At 42.6% G+C, this 17,529-nt stretch overlaps 1 protein-coding gene across 1 annotated transcript in view; it reads right to left on the reverse strand.

Annotated features, from left to right (window-relative positions):
- Positions 1–17,529, reverse strand: part of LOC121571845 (CUB and sushi domain-containing protein 3-like) — a 558,910-nt gene that overhangs the window by 111,249 nt on the left and 430,132 nt on the right. The window contains exons 41-45 of the mRNA XM_041883584.2: positions 15,390–15,599; positions 14,794–14,982; positions 14,456–14,633; positions 8,424–8,569; positions 1,739–1,819 (exon numbers count right to left, since the gene is read on the reverse strand). Of these exons, the coding sequence (XP_041739518.2) occupies positions 1,739–1,819; positions 8,424–8,569; positions 14,456–14,633; positions 14,794–14,982; positions 15,390–15,599 (804 nt within the window). The remainder of the gene's footprint in view (positions 1–1,738; positions 1,820–8,423; positions 8,570–14,455; positions 14,634–14,793; positions 14,983–15,389; positions 15,600–17,529) is intronic.

Genomic DNA, 17,529 nt, shown 5'->3' on the forward strand with positions numbered 1-17,529 from the left:
GCATTCAGGGGTCGAACCACCCAGTTTATAATTAAGCAATAAGGCCTGAGGTGGTGTGGTATATGGTCAATATACCACGGCTAAGGGATGTTCTTAGGGACGACGTAACGCGGAATGCCTGGATACAGCCCTTAGCTGTGGTATATTGGCCATATAACACGAACCCCCGAGGTGCCTTATTGCTATTATAAACTGGTTACCAACGTAATTAGAGTAGTAAAAATAAATGTTTTGTCATACCCGTGATATACCACGGCTTTCAGACAATCAGCATTCAGGGCTCGAACCACCCAGTTTATAATGCAAAATAAACCATGGTCCCTGAAGCATAAGTATTGCAGTAGTACTAATGTTAGTGCAATGGAACACAGATAACCAAGAATAAATGGTGTTGGAGATCATCATCATCACCATCATCACCATCATCTACTGTAACATTCTAGTCTTTTTAGAAGCCATCTGATATCTTTAAAAAGTAGCAGAGGGCCATGTTACAGATGATGATGGATGATAGTGGTCTTAGTATTCCATACAGGGCTACTACAGCACACACACACACACACGACAGCCTTTGGGCCATGTTACCGGGCAAGGTGAATCCATCTCAGCCACTGTGATCACCCACTTTCACACCCACCAGTCACAGATCTAGTTGCTAACTCACTCATTGATACCCACCAATCACAGAGCTAGTTGCTAACTCACCATTGATACCACGGCACAGCAGAAATAACCCTGTGTGTCTAGCAGGGTGTGTGCGTCCGCGTGCGTGCATGCATGTGTGTGTCCTAGCACGGTGTCTGTGAGTCTGTGAGTGTGTGTGTCTGTGTGCGTGTGTGTGTGTGTGTGTGTGTGCGTGTGTGCGTGTGTGAGTCCATCCATGGTATTAGTGGGGGTCACACATACAGGAGGAGGCTTGCCCTCTCTTCTCTAAGCCATGATCAATATTCTCTGCGAACATTCTACATCAGCATGTTTACTGTACCAGAGGTGAGACTGACATGGGGGATGTTGTGAAACACAGAGACATGGCACTGGTGTAAGGGTTTCAGTTTCCTAGTTTCAGCGGATGAAGCAAGGCCATACTCACAAAGCATCTCAGAGTAGGAGTAGCTGATCTAGGATCAGATTCCCCCCCGTCCATATGATCTTTATTCATTATGAGCTAAAATGCTAAACTGATCCTCGATTAGGGGCTCGATTCAATCTGCATCACTGAAGTTCAATGTTACAGCGTGATTGAAATTTAAATGTAATGTTGCGTGTTAGCGGAGACTGCATCTACATTAAAAGCTGCATACGTCGGCTAAATCTTTGAATTTACATTTCGATCACACGCTTCAGCGACACAGATTGAATCGAGACACTCTGAGACACTTTATGAATACAGGCCCAGGAGTATTCTTGACAACGTGATCTATAATAATAATATGCCATTTAGCAGACGCTTTTATCCAAAGCGACTTACAGACATGTGTGCATACATTTTTACGTATGGGTGGTCCCGGGGATCGAACCCACTACCCTAACGTTACAAGCGCCATGCTCTACCAATTGAGCTACAGAGGACCACCAGGAAAAACTCCAGGTCATAGTTATAACTAACAACACCAGAGTTGTTCCTGGTCAGGTCAGGTGGTTAGGAAAACCTCCTGGTCCTAAGTATGAAGAGTGGTGAGGACGTCCAATCTCTCCCAAAACGATCCATTCGAAAAAGGGAGAATATTGGACGCGTTACCTATTTCAAGCTCCCCGTCCTCCATGAGGATATCAGCGTTGGCGACCTCAGGGGGCGCTTGGCAGATCCTCAGTTGGTACGCTAGAAGAGGAAGGAGGAGGAAGAAGGAGGAAGAAGAAGGAGGAAGAAGGAGGAAGAAGAAGGAAGAAGGAGGAAGAAGCAGGAAGAAGGAGGAAGAAGCAGGAAGAAGGAGGAGAAGGAAGAAGCAGGAAGGAGGAAGAAGCATGAAGGAGGAGGAAGAAGCAGGAAGAAGGAGGAAGAAGGAGGAAGAAGGAGGAAGAAAGAGGAAGAAGGAGGAAGAAGGAAGAAGAAGAAGGAAGAAAAAAAGGTGTAAGGAACATTTCAACAGTAATGTAACAGTAGTAATGTTCTTTTTTTGCTAAGCACTTACTGCACTGGCACTATCAAACATGGAATTAAATGAATAATTATTGGTTATTCCTTTTGATGGTTTGAGCGTGAGTATCTGCTAAACTCAACAGTAATGTAAAGCACATCACCCCACACACACTCACTCACACACACACACACACACACACACACACACACACACACACACACACACACACACACAGACACACACACAGACACACACACACAATCTGAAGAATCGCTGCTAATGACGGGAATAAATAAGGTAAGGGGAAATATTATCAAGGCAAGGGGAAATATTACCGTATTACCATTGAATCTTACAGCCAACATCTTTCAGGACTGCAGAGCCAGACCACACCCACTGCACTGAGGCTAGGAAACACTATCACCACCGATAAATCTACAATAATCGAGAATTTCAACAAGCATTTTGCTATTGCTGGCCATGCGTTCCACCTGGCTACCACTACCCCGGCCACCAGCTCTGCACCCTCCGCTGCAACTTGCCCATGCCCCCCCCGCTTCTCCTTCACACAAATTCAGACAGCTGATGTTCTGAAAGAGCTGCACAATCTGGACCCCTACAAATCAGCTGGGCTAGACAATCTGGACCCTTTCTCTCTAAAACTAGCCGCCGAAATTGTCGCAACCCCTATTACGTCTGAGATCCCCAGAGATTGGAAAGCTGCCGCGGTCATCCCCCTCTTCAAAGGGGGTGACACTCTAGATCCAAACTGTTACAGACGTATATCCATCCTGCCCTGCCTTTCGAAAGTTTTTGAAAGCCAAGTTAACAAACAGATCACCGACCATTTCGAATCCCACCGTACCTTCTCCGCTATGCAATCCGGTTTCCAAGCTGGTCATGGGTGCACTTCAGCCACGCTCAAGGTCCTAAACGATATTATAACCGCAATCGATAATAGACAGTACTGTGCAGCCGTCTTCATCGACCTGGCCAAGGCTTTCGACTCTGTCAACCACCGCATTCTTATTGTCAGACTAAATAGCCTTGGTTTTTCAAATGACTGCCTCGCCTGGTTCACCAACTACTTCTCAGATAGAGTTCAATGTGTCAAATCGGAGGGCCTGTTGTCTGGACCTATGGCAGTTTCTATGGTGGTGCCACAGGGTTCAATTCTTGGGCCGACTCTTTTCTCCGTGTATATCAATGATGTCGCTCTTGCTGCTGGTGACTCTCAGATCCACCTCTACACAGACGACATCATTTTGTATACATCTGGCCCTTCATTGGACACTGTGTTAACAAACCTCCAAACGAGCTTCAATGCCATACAACACTCCTTCAGTAGCCTCCAACTGCTCTTAAACACTAGTAAAACTAAATGCATGCTCTTCAATCGAACGCTGCTGGCACCCGCCCACCCGACTAGAATCACTACTCTCGACGGATCTGACCTAGAGTATGTGGACAACTACAAATACCTAGGTGTCTGGTTAGACTGTAAACTCTCCTTCCAGACTCAAATTAAGAATCTCCAATCCAAAGTTAAATCCAGAATCGGCTTCCTATTTCGCAACAAAGCCTCCTTCACTCATGCTGCCAAACATGCCCTCGTAAAACTCACTATCCTACCGATCCTTGACTTCGGCGATGTCATTTACAAAATAGCCTCCAACACTCTACTCAGCAAATTGGATGTAGTCTATCACAGTGCCATCCGTTTTGTCTCCAAAGCCCCATACACTACCCACCACTGTGACCTGTACGCTCTTGTTGGCTGGTCCTCATTACATGTTCGTCGTCAAACCCACTGGCTCCAGGCCATCTAAAAATCACTGCTAGGCAAATCCCCACCTTATCTTAGCTAATTGGTCACCATAGCAACACCCACCCGTTGTATGCGCTCAAGCAGGTATATCTCACTGGTCTTCCCCAAAGCCAACACCTCCTTTGGCCGCCATTCCTTCCAGTTCTCTGCTGCCAATGACTGGAACGAATTGCTGGAGACTCTTATCTCCCTCACTAACTTTAAGCATCAGTTGTCAGAGCACCTTACCGATCACTGCACCTGTACACAGCCCATCTGAAATTAGCCCACCCAACTACCTCATCCCTATATTGTTATTTATTTTGCTCATTTGCACCGCAGTATCTCTATTTGCACATAGTCTCTTGCACATCTATCATTCCAGTGTTAATACTAATTGTAATTATTTTGCCCTATAGCCTATTCATTGCCTTACCTCCATAACTTGCTACATTTGCACACACTGTATATATATTTTCTGTTGTACTTTTTGACTTTATGTTTTGTTTTACCCCATATGTAACTCTGTGTTGTTGTTTTTATCGCACTGCTTTGCTTTATCTTGGCCAGGTTGCAGTTGTAAATGAGAACTTGTTCTCAACAGGCTTACCTGGTTAAATAAAGGTGAAATAAAATTAAAATTAAAAAACCCAGCTACCTTGCAGTGTCATGCCAACACAAATCAAAATCAGTCACTGATCATTCATCATAACAAACTACTGAGTAATATATTAAGGTCATCTATCACGCACCAAATACATTGAAAGTGTAGCATGCTGCTAAAAATACAATGGGTAGGCTAATCCTATAAAATAATGGAGCTAGCTAGAGCATTCCTCAACTGGTCTGCGCTTCAAATGGTACCCTATTCCCCATAGGGCTCTGATCAAAAGTAGCGCCAACTGTATGTAGGGAATCACTATATAGGGAATCACCGCCTGGCTCTAGTCTCTCCCTCTCTCTTCCCGTATATATAGACAGGCTGAAGCACCATTAACATTCGTTGATTGTGGGAACTGTTTCACTGTGCATTAATTATCAGGAATAACACAGTGGGCTATTTGTACCAATCCCTATCCCTGGCACAACCAGGCACCGACATCTCAAAAATACAAACCCCGCCCACCTGGCTCTCCAGACAGGCTAAAGCAAACACTCAATGTATGTGAAAGATTTCAAATAGTATTTGAACCCAAGTCTGATAGATAGTTCTACTTCTTCTTCTCCCAGGCATGAACAGGGATGTATTCACTGGGAAACAAACGGAAGCCAAAAGGACGAAACGGGGAGGGACCTTTATTTGTCCAATAAGAAACTCTTGATATGGTTTGCTACTGTGTGCACTAATGAATACAGCCCAGTTGACATAGTAGACAGAGGAGAGGAAGCCAGCTTTGTGTAATATTTTAATTTTGATTTTTAATTTAACCTTTATTTAACTAGGCAAGTCAGTTAAAAACAAATTCTTATTTACAATGACGACCTACCCCAGCCAAACGACTCTGGGCCAATTGTGGGACTCCCAATCACGGCCGGATTGTGATACAGCCAGGAATCAAACCAGGGTTTGTAGTGACACCTCTAGCACTGTGATGCAGTGCCTTAGACCGCTGCGCCACTCGGGAGAGCCACTTAGTAAAGAGCAGGAGCTTTGGCTCCAGACGATACTGGACGCTAGAATAAAACTAATTAAGTAGCGAGAGCCACTTACCATGTGACTCCTGTTCAATGTGCTAGCTGATTAATAAGATTCCTTTGGAATGGGTGGGTGTTAGGGGGTGAGGGGGTTGTGTGTGTGTGACTGTGAAGTTGGAGAATATGTGTGCGTGTGTCTGTGTGTATTGGCAATTTAAGTGAAAGCTATGAATAGTCAATGACACTGATAGCTACTTTCTGTGTCCCCATGAGAGACTACATTTCACACTGATACACTCTTAGAAAAAAGGGTTCCAAAAGGGTTCTTCGGCTGTTCCCATGGGAGAACCCTTTTGGGTTTCATGTAGAACCCTCTGTAGAAAGGGTTCTAGGCTAGTTTACTTGGTGAGATTATTATGGATAAGAGAAAGAATATTTGTATTTGTCAAACGGCAGTCAAGCATCGATCATAATGTCACCAGAATAAGACCCTCAATATTTATTGGAAAGGAGCATGAAGCATTTGTAGCTTTATAAACTGCATGCTTTCCCGAGTCGTAGTAGGAGGACCACACACCATATAATCACGTGACTCCAAGTTTGCTTCGATATGATGGTTATTATATTTATATTTGCGCATAAAGGCGTTTCCACCGCCATTTCTCGCATAATACATTTTACAGACACAAAAAGAGTCCGCCATGTCGAACAGACAAATTATCTGTCTGCATTTATCAAATTGTACCGAAACTTCCTGTTTCCATCACAACTGTCGTGATTTTTTAAATACGGTTTGACTTTACTTGCATAAAAACTGTGGATGGAAACATGGTTACTGTGAACGATGAAGATAATCACCGGTCAAAACTACTGGGCTCCGGGAATTGAGTCATCAAATCATGATGTCTGCATAATGTCCTGAATAACTATGCAACTTATCAACTTAAACCGTCTCATAACAGAATTGGAAAAAGGGACAGTTTTCCATTTTGCTTGTTGAAGCTTATTCAGAGAGATAATCATATTCCATCTATCTATTTACCCCCGGCCAATCTTTGATGTGACCAAAATGAAAACATTTTTTTTTGAAATTCTAGACCGCAAACTACATGAATAAACCGGCTGCAGACTATAATCTGATTACTTGACAGTTGAGGACATTCTAATACACTAAATTAATATATTTTACTAATACTAAGCGTTATATAAATCTTGGTTAATTCACAGCAAAGCAGAGTGTTCACTAAGGGGAAATAAAATTGTATCTCTAACTCGTGGCTCTTTTAAAATAAATCAAAGCTAAACTCATTACAGAAGCAGAGTAATTCCCATGCCAAATCCAAGTAAATATAGAGAAACATTGCTGCTCATTCTCTCTAGTCTAGTACATTCAACTAGGAGCAGCAGACCAGATAGGTGGTTGGGGATTTCTTTATTAGACTACAGGGATCGAAGTACAGATGAATAATAATTATAATAATTGCACGATTGAGCTATGATTAATCAAATAGTTATCCATTACCTTTTGAACATTAGACCGACAAATTAAACATCCTTTAATAACTGTCATCAACCAACACCGACTGTGGCTTGTCAATCCATACTGTATCAAACTCAAAGCCTATAGTTTACCCATAATCCATTTGGGCAGAGCTGAAACTAAAGTGACAGTTAAGCACCTCAACTGTTACAGTAAAGTGATTGGAGTACCTTTTAAGCCACCACACCGTCCGCAATTGAGACAGACTGGTTAACAGGGAGAGACGTTTGATACAGGCCACGATCGATAAGCACTTGTAGTTATTTCATAAGTGCTGTCTGTAGCAGAATAACAGGGCCTTGCTATTGGGCTGATTAGTCTGTTTATTCCAGTAGCACCGTGTCAACAATCAGTGTAAGAGCAGCCTTGTGTAGAATCGGTCATTCCACAGAGAGAGGCTACTGTAAACCAGCACCAGCTTTATAGAGAACTGGAATGCCTGATTTACACTATAAGGCCGACCTGAACCGGAATGAGCTGGCTGGGGAATATCTTTTTATAGATAATTGATTTACACTATAGGGCCAATCAGACATACAGTGCTGGCTCGGATAGTTCCTTTTCACATTCTCCTTTCCAGCCCTGTTCCAGCAACTATGATGGATGTGTAACCAGGCCTGCCCAGTACAGCTCAGCTTATTATTATTACTATTATTGGCTTGGTTTGGCTCAGCAGTGTTTATACATTAAACAGTATGTGTCTGGATGGCAGTACAGAAAAACTATATTTGGTCGAGTGCTCATTGCTCAGAGTGCAGCCTGTAGTCAATAATCGATGTGTATAGAGCCACGAACCTTCACTGATTTATCATTGTCAGATGGGAGAGAGGCATCGAAGTGCAATAAGTCAGGATTTAATTGACTATGAAAATGAGCTGTGCCAATAATGAGTACTGGCTGCCATGCGTGTCAGAGGCCTAAGGCAGGCAGGGTGCATGAGGAGGAGGAGGTGGAGGAGGAAGAGGAGGAAGAGGAAGAGGAGGAAGAGGACGAGAAGGTAGCGGAAGAGGAGGAGGAAGAGGAAGAGGAGGAGGAGGAGGAAGATGAGGAAGAGGAGGAAGAGGAAGAGGAGGAAGAGGAAGTGGAGGAGGAAGCAGAGGAAGAGGAGGAGGAGGAGTAGGAGGAGGAGGAGGAAGAGGACGAGAAGGTAGCGGAAGAGGAGGACTAGCAGCTTCACTCTGCTGCCTATCAGGCCATTGAGCTCTCTCTATTTCTCTCACTTCCCTTTTCTCTCGCTTCTTTATCTACCTCTCACTCCCTCTCTCTCCTCCTTCCCTATCTCCTTCGTTCTCCATCTTTCTCTCTGTATTGTCCTTTATGTTTCTCTCTCTCTCCCCGCCCATCTCTCAGATGAAGTGCTCACCATGGTAACTGAGCACGAAGAATCCGCTGCCGCTGAAGTCGCTATGGAACTTAATGAGGATATGGTTGGACGTGCTGTAGACTGACTCCAGCGCTGTGTTCCCACTGAACTGACCGATCTGGGGGGAGCTCTGGTCCGGACCATCCCTGTGACAGAGACAGAGACAGAGACAGAGACAGAGACAGAGACAGAGACAGAGACAGAGACAGAGACAGAGACAGAGACAGAGACAGAGACAGACACACACACACACACACACACACACACACACACACACACACACACACACACACACACACACAGACAGACAGACAGAGACACACACACTAAATGATCAATGACAAATCCCTGTCCATGGGCAAGTGTTGGACATTGTCAGTAGAAAATGAAGACAATACATTGACCAACACAGACATAGCTTTGAAAGGAGCCAATTGGAAATCTATTGCTGTCTGCTTCTCTGCACATTTTCCCACGTCAATGTAGAGAGCAGCCCATTCAATCACTGACATCAGGCATCCAGCATCAATGTTCAGCCATATTTCTGTAGCTACTAACTGTATATATGTATATATATATATATATATATATATATATATATATATATATATATATATATATATATATATATATTTACATTTACATTTACATTTAAGTCATTTAGCAGACGCTCTTATCCAGAGCGACTTACAATTAGTGAGTGCATACATTTTTCATACTGGCCCCCCATGAGAATATATATATACAGTATATATATATATATATATATATATATATATATATATATATATATATATATATATATATATATATATATTTTGCGAGAAAAAAACATATGGGGGATTGGAAGTGATGCAGACAATTACATTGATGGAAGTTACAATCTATCTGAAATATTAAAGCTGATCTACCCCCTAAAAAAAATACATGAAAAAAAAAAGAAATAAAAAGAAACTATTGCTGTAGCTACAAACTGTATTGCTGTAGCTACTAACTGTATATCATTGAAATTAACACATCATGCCTATTTATTTACCAACATACTGTATGTACCCATGTATGAACTTGTGATCAAAAAACTAAAATGAATATATATATATATATATATATATATATATATATATATATATATATATATATATATATATATATATACACACACACACACAGTGGCTTGCGAAAGTATTCACCCCCCTTGGCATTTTTCCTATTTTTTTGCCTTACAACCTGGAACTAAAATAGATTTTTTGGGATTTGAGCGTGCATAACTATTCAGCCCCCCAAAGTCAATATTTTGTAGAGCCACCTTTTGCAGCAATTACAGCTGCAAGTCTCTTGGGGTATGTCTCTATAAGCTTGGCACATCTAGCCACTGGGATTTTGCCCATTCTTCAAGGCAAAACTGCTCCAGCTCCTTCAAGTTGGATGGGTTCCGCTGGTGTACAGCAATCTTTAAGTCATACCACAGATTCTCAATTGGATTGAGGTCTGGGCTTTGACTAGGCCATTCCAAGACATGTAAATGTTTCCCCTTAAACAACTTGAGTGTTGCTTTAGCAGTATGCTTAGGGTCATTGTCCTGCTGGAAGGTGAACCTCCGTCCCAGTCTCAAATCTCTGGAAGACTGAAACAGGTTTCCCTCAAGAATTTCCCTGTATTTAGCACCATCCATCATTCCTTCAATTCTGACCAGTTTCCCAGTCCCTGCCAATTAAAAACATCCCCACAGCATGATGATGCCACCACCATGCTTCACTGTGGGGATGATGTTCTCGGGGTGATGAGAGGTGTTGGGTTTGCGCCAGACATAGTGTTTTCCTTGATGGCCAAAAACCTCAATTTTAGTCTCATCTGACAAGAGTACCTCCCACATGCCTTTTGGTGAACACCACACGTGTTTGCTTATTTTTTTCTTTAAGCAATGGCTTTTTTCTGGCCACTCTTCCGTAAAGCCCAGCTCTGTGGAGTGTACGGCTTAAAGTGGTCCTATGGACAGATACTCCAATCTCCGCTGTGGAGCTTTGCAGCTCCTTCAGGGTTATCTTTGGTCTCTGTTGCCTCTCTGATCAATGCCCTCCTTGCCTGGTCCGTGAGTTTTGGTGGGTGGCCCTCTCTTGGCAGGTTTGTTGTGGTGCCATATTCTTTCCATTTCTTAATAATGGATTTAAACTTTTGACTGGTACTGTCACCCATCCTTCCAGAAAGAACAGTAATCCTTCCAGAAAGAAACATTAGATGATGCCATGTCTTTTAATACAGCTTTTTAAACTTCAGTTTTGGAGAAGCCACACCCTAAGTGTCCCCATTACTGAGACTGGGTTTTAAAATACAAAAAGGTACCCAGATATCAAACTATCTACCCAATTAAGAGACAGAGGCAGCAGGAGGGTTACATCTCTGTGATCCTGGCAGCCAGAGAGCAGTACAAGCTAAAGAAGCGTGTGAAGAGGAGAGGGGGTCTGTCTATTGGTGCTCAGTGGACCCCCTCTCTGGGCACCACTGGGTCAGGGTGGTCCTAATGAACAAGCAGAGAAGCTGTCTTATTAGTCTGGCTAATCTCTGACACCTGGGATGTTCCGGGAGCATGATGTGTGCGTGTGCATGTGCGTGTGTGTGTGTGTGTGTGAGAGAGAGAGAGAGAGTGTGTTTGTGTTAGAGTGTGTGTATGTGTGAGTGTGTGAGTGTGACAGAGAAAGCTAGGCAGAGTGTGTGTGTGAGTGTGTGAGGCTCTGTCATAGCCGGCCGCGACCGGGAGACCCATGGGGCGGCGCACAATTGGCCCAGCGTTGTCCAGGGTAAGGGAGGGAATGGCCGGCAGGGATGTAGCTCAGTTGGTAGAGCATGGCGTTTGCAACGCCAGGGTTGTGGGTTCGATTCCCACGGGGGGGTATGAAAAAAAATTAAAAAATTATGTATGCACTAACTGTAAGTCGCTCTGGATAATCTGCTAAATGACTAAAATGTAAATGTGTGAGAGAGAGAGTGTGTTTGTGTGAGAGTGTGTGAGGGAGTTATGTGAGGGAGAGTGTGTGTGTGTGTGTGAGAGAGAGAGTGCTTGAGTGATTGTCTGTGTGTATTAGTGCATACGTGAGTGTGTGCGCAAGTGTGTTTGTGTGTGTGTTTGCGCGTGATAATATGTGGGGAACCCACAAGCCAGCATGACGTCTCACAGCGCAGATTGAAGCGGCCGCCGCAGTCAGCAACATAAATACTATCTGAGACGGAGACAGAGCCGTGTGAAAATAATAAAATCAATAATACTTCCACCTTTGCTGAAAGTGCATTATTTAAACTTGTGGGTGGAGTGGTGGCTATGCTATGCTGAAAGCATTAATAAATTAATGTACCCTCATGGATTCTTTTAAAACAAAGGGGGACTTATAATTTGTGTGCGCATGGATGGAGGACATCAATTATTAGAATTAATCTCCGGACTCATTCATTCCATTCATTATTCCACCCCTCCTTCCTTTCTCTCTTTCTCTCCATTCCCCTCCACAACAGTGGTGTCAGAGTGCTGCGGAAGACAATTACTCAGAAAGCCGCTCTCTTTAAAACATCAAGATGCCTTTGACTGGATCTATGGGGATACTTGAAGAACTTGCATTGCCTGGTGCACAGTTCACAGGGAAAGATTCAAAGTTAAATAGATGACTGTGAATGTGACATCCCTATTGGTCAATTAATGTTTAATGAAAGGGAGGGGGGGTGTAGAGTAGGGATGGAGGAAACCAGACGGAGAGAAAGTAGAGGGAGGTGAAGAGGTGAAATACAGGTCTCTCTCAGAGCAGAGCAACCAGAAGTTAAAGTTCTCTTTGACCAAGAGTGGGAAAGGCAATCGCTATGGTAACCACCGAAAGGATGCATCCAATTAAGAAGAAACAGTTTGGAGAAGAGGTTGGAGAGCATTGGGGAACGTGGAACTGCAAAAACAAAGTTGTTTTGTTCGACAATTGTATAATTACTAAAACACTTTTTTTTTTACTTTAAAGTATATAAATAACAAAATAGGAATATTTTCACCATACCAGAGTTTTCTGCCAAAACAGGTCTTAATAATAATTCCACTAATTTAGCATCCTGCTGAGCGTGAAGACCCCAGCAGCGTTACTAACAAACCACGTTCAAAGGCACTGACATTTGTTGTCTTGCCCATTCACCCTCTGAATGGCACACATACACAATCCATATATCAATTATTTCAAGGCTTAAAAATCCTTCTTTAACCTTTTACTGCAGCAGGCTAAATCAAGTGTGGTGTGTCTTGGTAGTCTTAAACAAATCTACTTTGAAACAAAAGTATACACCTCACACACATGGTTATGGGCTTAAAAAAGAAGACACCTGTACCATATCAGATATAGTTTGCATCCCAATATTACACTTTAAATACATCACAGAATAATTATTTTTAGATGTAAAAAAAATATATTCTGAAATTATGAAAAATATTAATAACGTTCCACCCATGAGGCCACTAGAGGGCGATTTGGTCATTTGACTGCAGGAACCGTGTCTCACCCCCTTCATCTACACTGACTGAAGTGGATTTAACAAGTGACATCAATAAGGGATCATAGCTTTCACCTGGATTCAGCTGGTCAGTCTATGTCATGGAAAGAGCAGGTGTTCAGAATACACTAAGTGAATGTGATTACACTGGCAAAATTGGGAAGAAGTAGAATAATACAGTACGTTTGGGGAATAACAGCAGTGTTCTTGCTGACAAGCACACTAATTACCTTATATATTAGCCCATTGTTAAAAATGAGAATTGTTCCACTGATCAGACTAAATAAAGTAAATAGATAATAAAATCTCCTGAAGACTACATAAATCTGCCCCTACAACATAACCAAATTCTTCTTCTATTTTTTCTCACTCTAGAATAAAACGTACACTTTTGGGATCACAATCTAATTGACAAAATGATTTTCATAGTTACAAATCAGGTCACCCTACCAAACTTCTCAGCTAAAACATACTGTAGGTCTGTCTGCTGCCTTTTCGTTGTCACAGTCTAAATGCCAATCACGAAACGAGGGGACTAATGCAAGTGTGGATTAAATCGACTTTAGTACATGCTGTTAAAAGGCTGCATTCTGCAATAGGGACGGGAGTAACAGCAAACTAATTTTGTTGACAACATCGTACATAAAACAACGCTATCGTGCTGCTCTTTTTACAGTTTTATAAAATCAGCGGAGAACGTTCTGTCTCTCCATTCAGCTCCACTCTAATTTTGAGGGGCGTTTCTTTAAAACGTGCATCCAATCCCCTTGATCCCTTACATAACTAGACCAATCATATGCTTCAATGTGCCACGGTTCACAATGCTGTGGCAAGACAGGACAATGATAGAGGTTCCACTCGTGATGTTAAATTGCAGGCGCAGATGCTCCGATTTCAAAATGATTTGCAGCACAGTTGAAAAGTTAATGCACTGACTAATTACAAAAATAAAAGCAGTACTTTTCAATGCGTGAGATATAAAAGGCGTGGTGTGTGAGTGTGAGAAGAGGGTGAAATGCGTGTCTCACGGCCAATGTGTGCGAGTTGGCAGCATTGCAATGTAAAATAAAACACTACTTGGTTGCTTAGTGAGAGGTGAGTGGAAAGGAAAAAGAACAGCTGTCTTTGCGAACTTCCTTTCCAGCCTTTTCCCAAACAAGGTGCATGAACAGTTAACTACAGAGAGGAAGTGACGTGAGTGGGTTATCTTACCACACAGTGAGGCCAGTAGTTAAGGCTTTACCAAGTACATGTATTATAATGTAACATTAAAACACTACTTAGTTACGGAGATAGAGGTGAGTGGAAATCTCTTCTCTCCACACAGTGATGCAGTGATCTATTAATTCAAATAAAAGACTACTTAGTTGCTGAGTGAGTGAGAGATGAGTGGGAATCTCTTCTTTCCACAAGGTGCTGTAGTCATAGATGGGTTCTGTACTGAGCACAGTGAAGTGGATGTATGTATAGTGTACTATAACACTTTAGTTGCTGAGAGAGAGATGAGTGTAGGTTCTTACCACACAGTGATGTAGTCATATATGGGTTCAGTGCTGAGCACAGTAAAGTTGATGTAGATTCCGTTCCCAGGAGGAACCCTTACGCTCCACACACAGTCCTGGAAGTTGGGGTACTCCTCGGGGTGGCCGGGGGAGTAGATGGTCCCATTCATGGAGGTGATGTTACCCCCACACAGAGCTACAGAGGAGAGGAGATTCACAGCCAGGTCAGGTGATGTTACCCCAACACAACGCCCACAGACGCTCTCTAGGTGCAGTATCAATCTGTTACCATAGAGATCCTATCTATTAGATTTATATGCTAGTAGTCACCATAGATATCCTATTTCTATAGTTACCTTCACAGCGTGGTACCGGGTGGTTCCAGTTGCGGCTGATTCCGTGCAGACAGGTGAGAGAAGCCTCCCCGATGAGGGAGTAGCCAGGCAGACACTCAAAGGACACAGTGAGGCCTACACTGAAGTCACTGCCAATCACGATGCCGTTACGAAAAGGACGAGGGTCGGGACAGCTCTGCAGCTGATAGGCTGGAAATCAGGAAGTGGTCAATAATTCAGATAAATATTGGCAGAAAATACATATAAAAAAATTACACAATCATGAAAACTGATATATAAATAATAAAACTGTATATCATGTAAAAATCGAGGATACTAAGAGAGACTGCCCAGACCGAGAGTATGACAAATACAACTACATTGAATTGAGTTGAGTGAAATCACAAGCCCTTTTGGAGTTCTCTCCTCTTCCACACATTCTACTGGTCTACCTCTGTAGTCTACGGTGTCGCCGTTGGTTCGAATCCGGCCTACTGCCCTTTGACACAACCTCTCTCCATATTTCCCCACTGTCATCCTCTCTCTATCTATCTGTTCAATAAAATCAGAAAATATCTTAATAATATATTTTGTTAAACAACTAACTCTATCCTCACCCTGGTAAGTGATCTGGAAACCCGGCTTGTTCTGGGAGTAGTCGCTGTGGAAGAAAAAACTGGTCTGGTGGGTGGTGCTGAACAGGGACTTGGGGACCTGTGGTCCACTGAACCTGTCAATCACCGTGCCCGTCTCCAGAGTTCCACTCCGAATCTCCAGGTAGTCATGGATGGCCTCCGTCGAGAAGTTGAGGAACTGCAGGTGGATTCCTAAAATAAACAGGTAGATTAAAAACATACTGGTCAGACCGTGAGTTTATGATATAAAGACCATGATTTTACTAAAGCATGTGGGTCTGGATTATTGAATCACACATTTTATATTCCACCATGCGTTTGAATCCATTCAACCAGGCTAAAATTACTTGCTGTCGAGATATATACTGTATATACTGATGCATGTAACTCAAACATATGCATACAGCAGTGGACACACTTCATAGGAGGTCGGGGAGGACCATCCTCCTCAGTGAATTTCATAAAAATAAAAATAGTGAAACAAAAAAGTATTCATTTTTAGATGAAACTATACTAAATATATTCACGTCACCAAATAATTGATTAAAACACACTGTTTTCCAATGAAGGTCTACAGTAGCCTCAACAGCACCATGGTGTAGCCAGAGGACAGCTAGCTTCTGTCCTCCTCTGGGTACATTGACTTCAATACAAAACCTAGGAGGCTCTTGGTTCTCACCCCCTTCCATAGACTTACACTGTAATTATGACAACTTTCAGAGCTCTTGCAGCATCAACTGACCACCCAAAATGTTGTCCACCCAAACAAAAGATCAGAGAATGAATCTAGTGCTGAAAGCATAAGCTACAGCTAGCTAGCACTGCAGTGCATAAAAGGTGGTGAGTAGTTGACTCAAAGAGAGAGAAAGACAATAGTTGAACAGTTTTGAACAAATTAATTTCTTAATGAGAAGCAAGAGAGAGAGAGAGAGAGAGAGAGAGAGAGCTAGCTATATTTGTTTGTATATTTTTTTACATTCACTTTCAGCTACTCAAACACCTGGCTCAAACAGAGAGGGATGCTATGATATCTAGCTGGCTATGGCTTTCCAACACTGCACCTCTTCCAAGTCAAGGTAAGCTTTTGGTTTAATTAATTTATTGCCACCGGGGCCCACTGGTGTAACTGCTAAACTGCATTCTGACTGTACATTGTACTGCATGATCGTAGCAACTTTACTAACGCATTATTTCTAGTAGCTACAGTATGTTGACTATGAGGTGAAAATGATGTAGGCTGTGTGTAGCGGTTAGCGGTCATGATATGTTTTTTTCGCCTGGTCACAGACAGCTGATGTGTTGTGCACTGAAGTCCACAAGTGAAGGGAAAAGGTGAGAGGAAGAGAGTGCATAGATAGTTGCGAGAAGGAATTATATATACAAGGAGCAAAGTAATCATGCTGTTTTTATATGGCTGCTATGAAAGTGAACTGTGTTTGCGTGTGATCAGTGGTGTATTCATTCCACTGATTCTGATGAAAAATGTTTCTTAAACGGAAGCAAACGAAATGATACGGGGATAAACATACCTGAATTTGTCCAATAGAAACTCTCATTTGCAACTGTTGGACTAATGATTACACCCTAGATCAGCTAGATGCAGGCAAGAGTGTGCAAGGTGGTATTGAATGTGTCACTGTCTGTCACCTTGATTCCTCAAAATTCTCTCGACCTGTGCACCTACGTTGTAAACTTGAATATGAATGACAGTCATCCAACATGCTGTAATAGAAATAATGCCATGCTCATTAAAAAAAAAGCATCTTCCCTCATCTTAAACGGCACTGACCGCCACTACCATACATTGGAAATCTGTGGAGAGATACGCTGTGCGACGGCTTGAGTTAACACATGTATATTGCATTAGCATCGCCTATACTATTTATGTAGCCTACTATAGGTAAACAATGATGCTGCTCTCTGGTTGACTGGTGGATTGCCTTTACATCACGGTTGGTGTTACACTTTCCATGTCTCTGCACATTAGGCCTATAAATCAAGCATAGTTATCTCTACAGCTGACAAACATGGGTCTGACACTTCCCTGCACTGCTGCTACATCTAGGACCACTTCCCCACAAGCTGGGTTTTCACTGAAATAATAACAAGAGATCCACTTCTT

The sequence above is a fragment of the Coregonus clupeaformis genome, chromosome 8 (assembly GCF_020615455.1).
Source record: "Coregonus clupeaformis isolate EN_2021a chromosome 8, ASM2061545v1, whole genome shotgun sequence".
Classification (NCBI taxonomy): domain Eukaryota; kingdom Metazoa; phylum Chordata; class Actinopteri; order Salmoniformes; family Salmonidae; genus Coregonus; species Coregonus clupeaformis.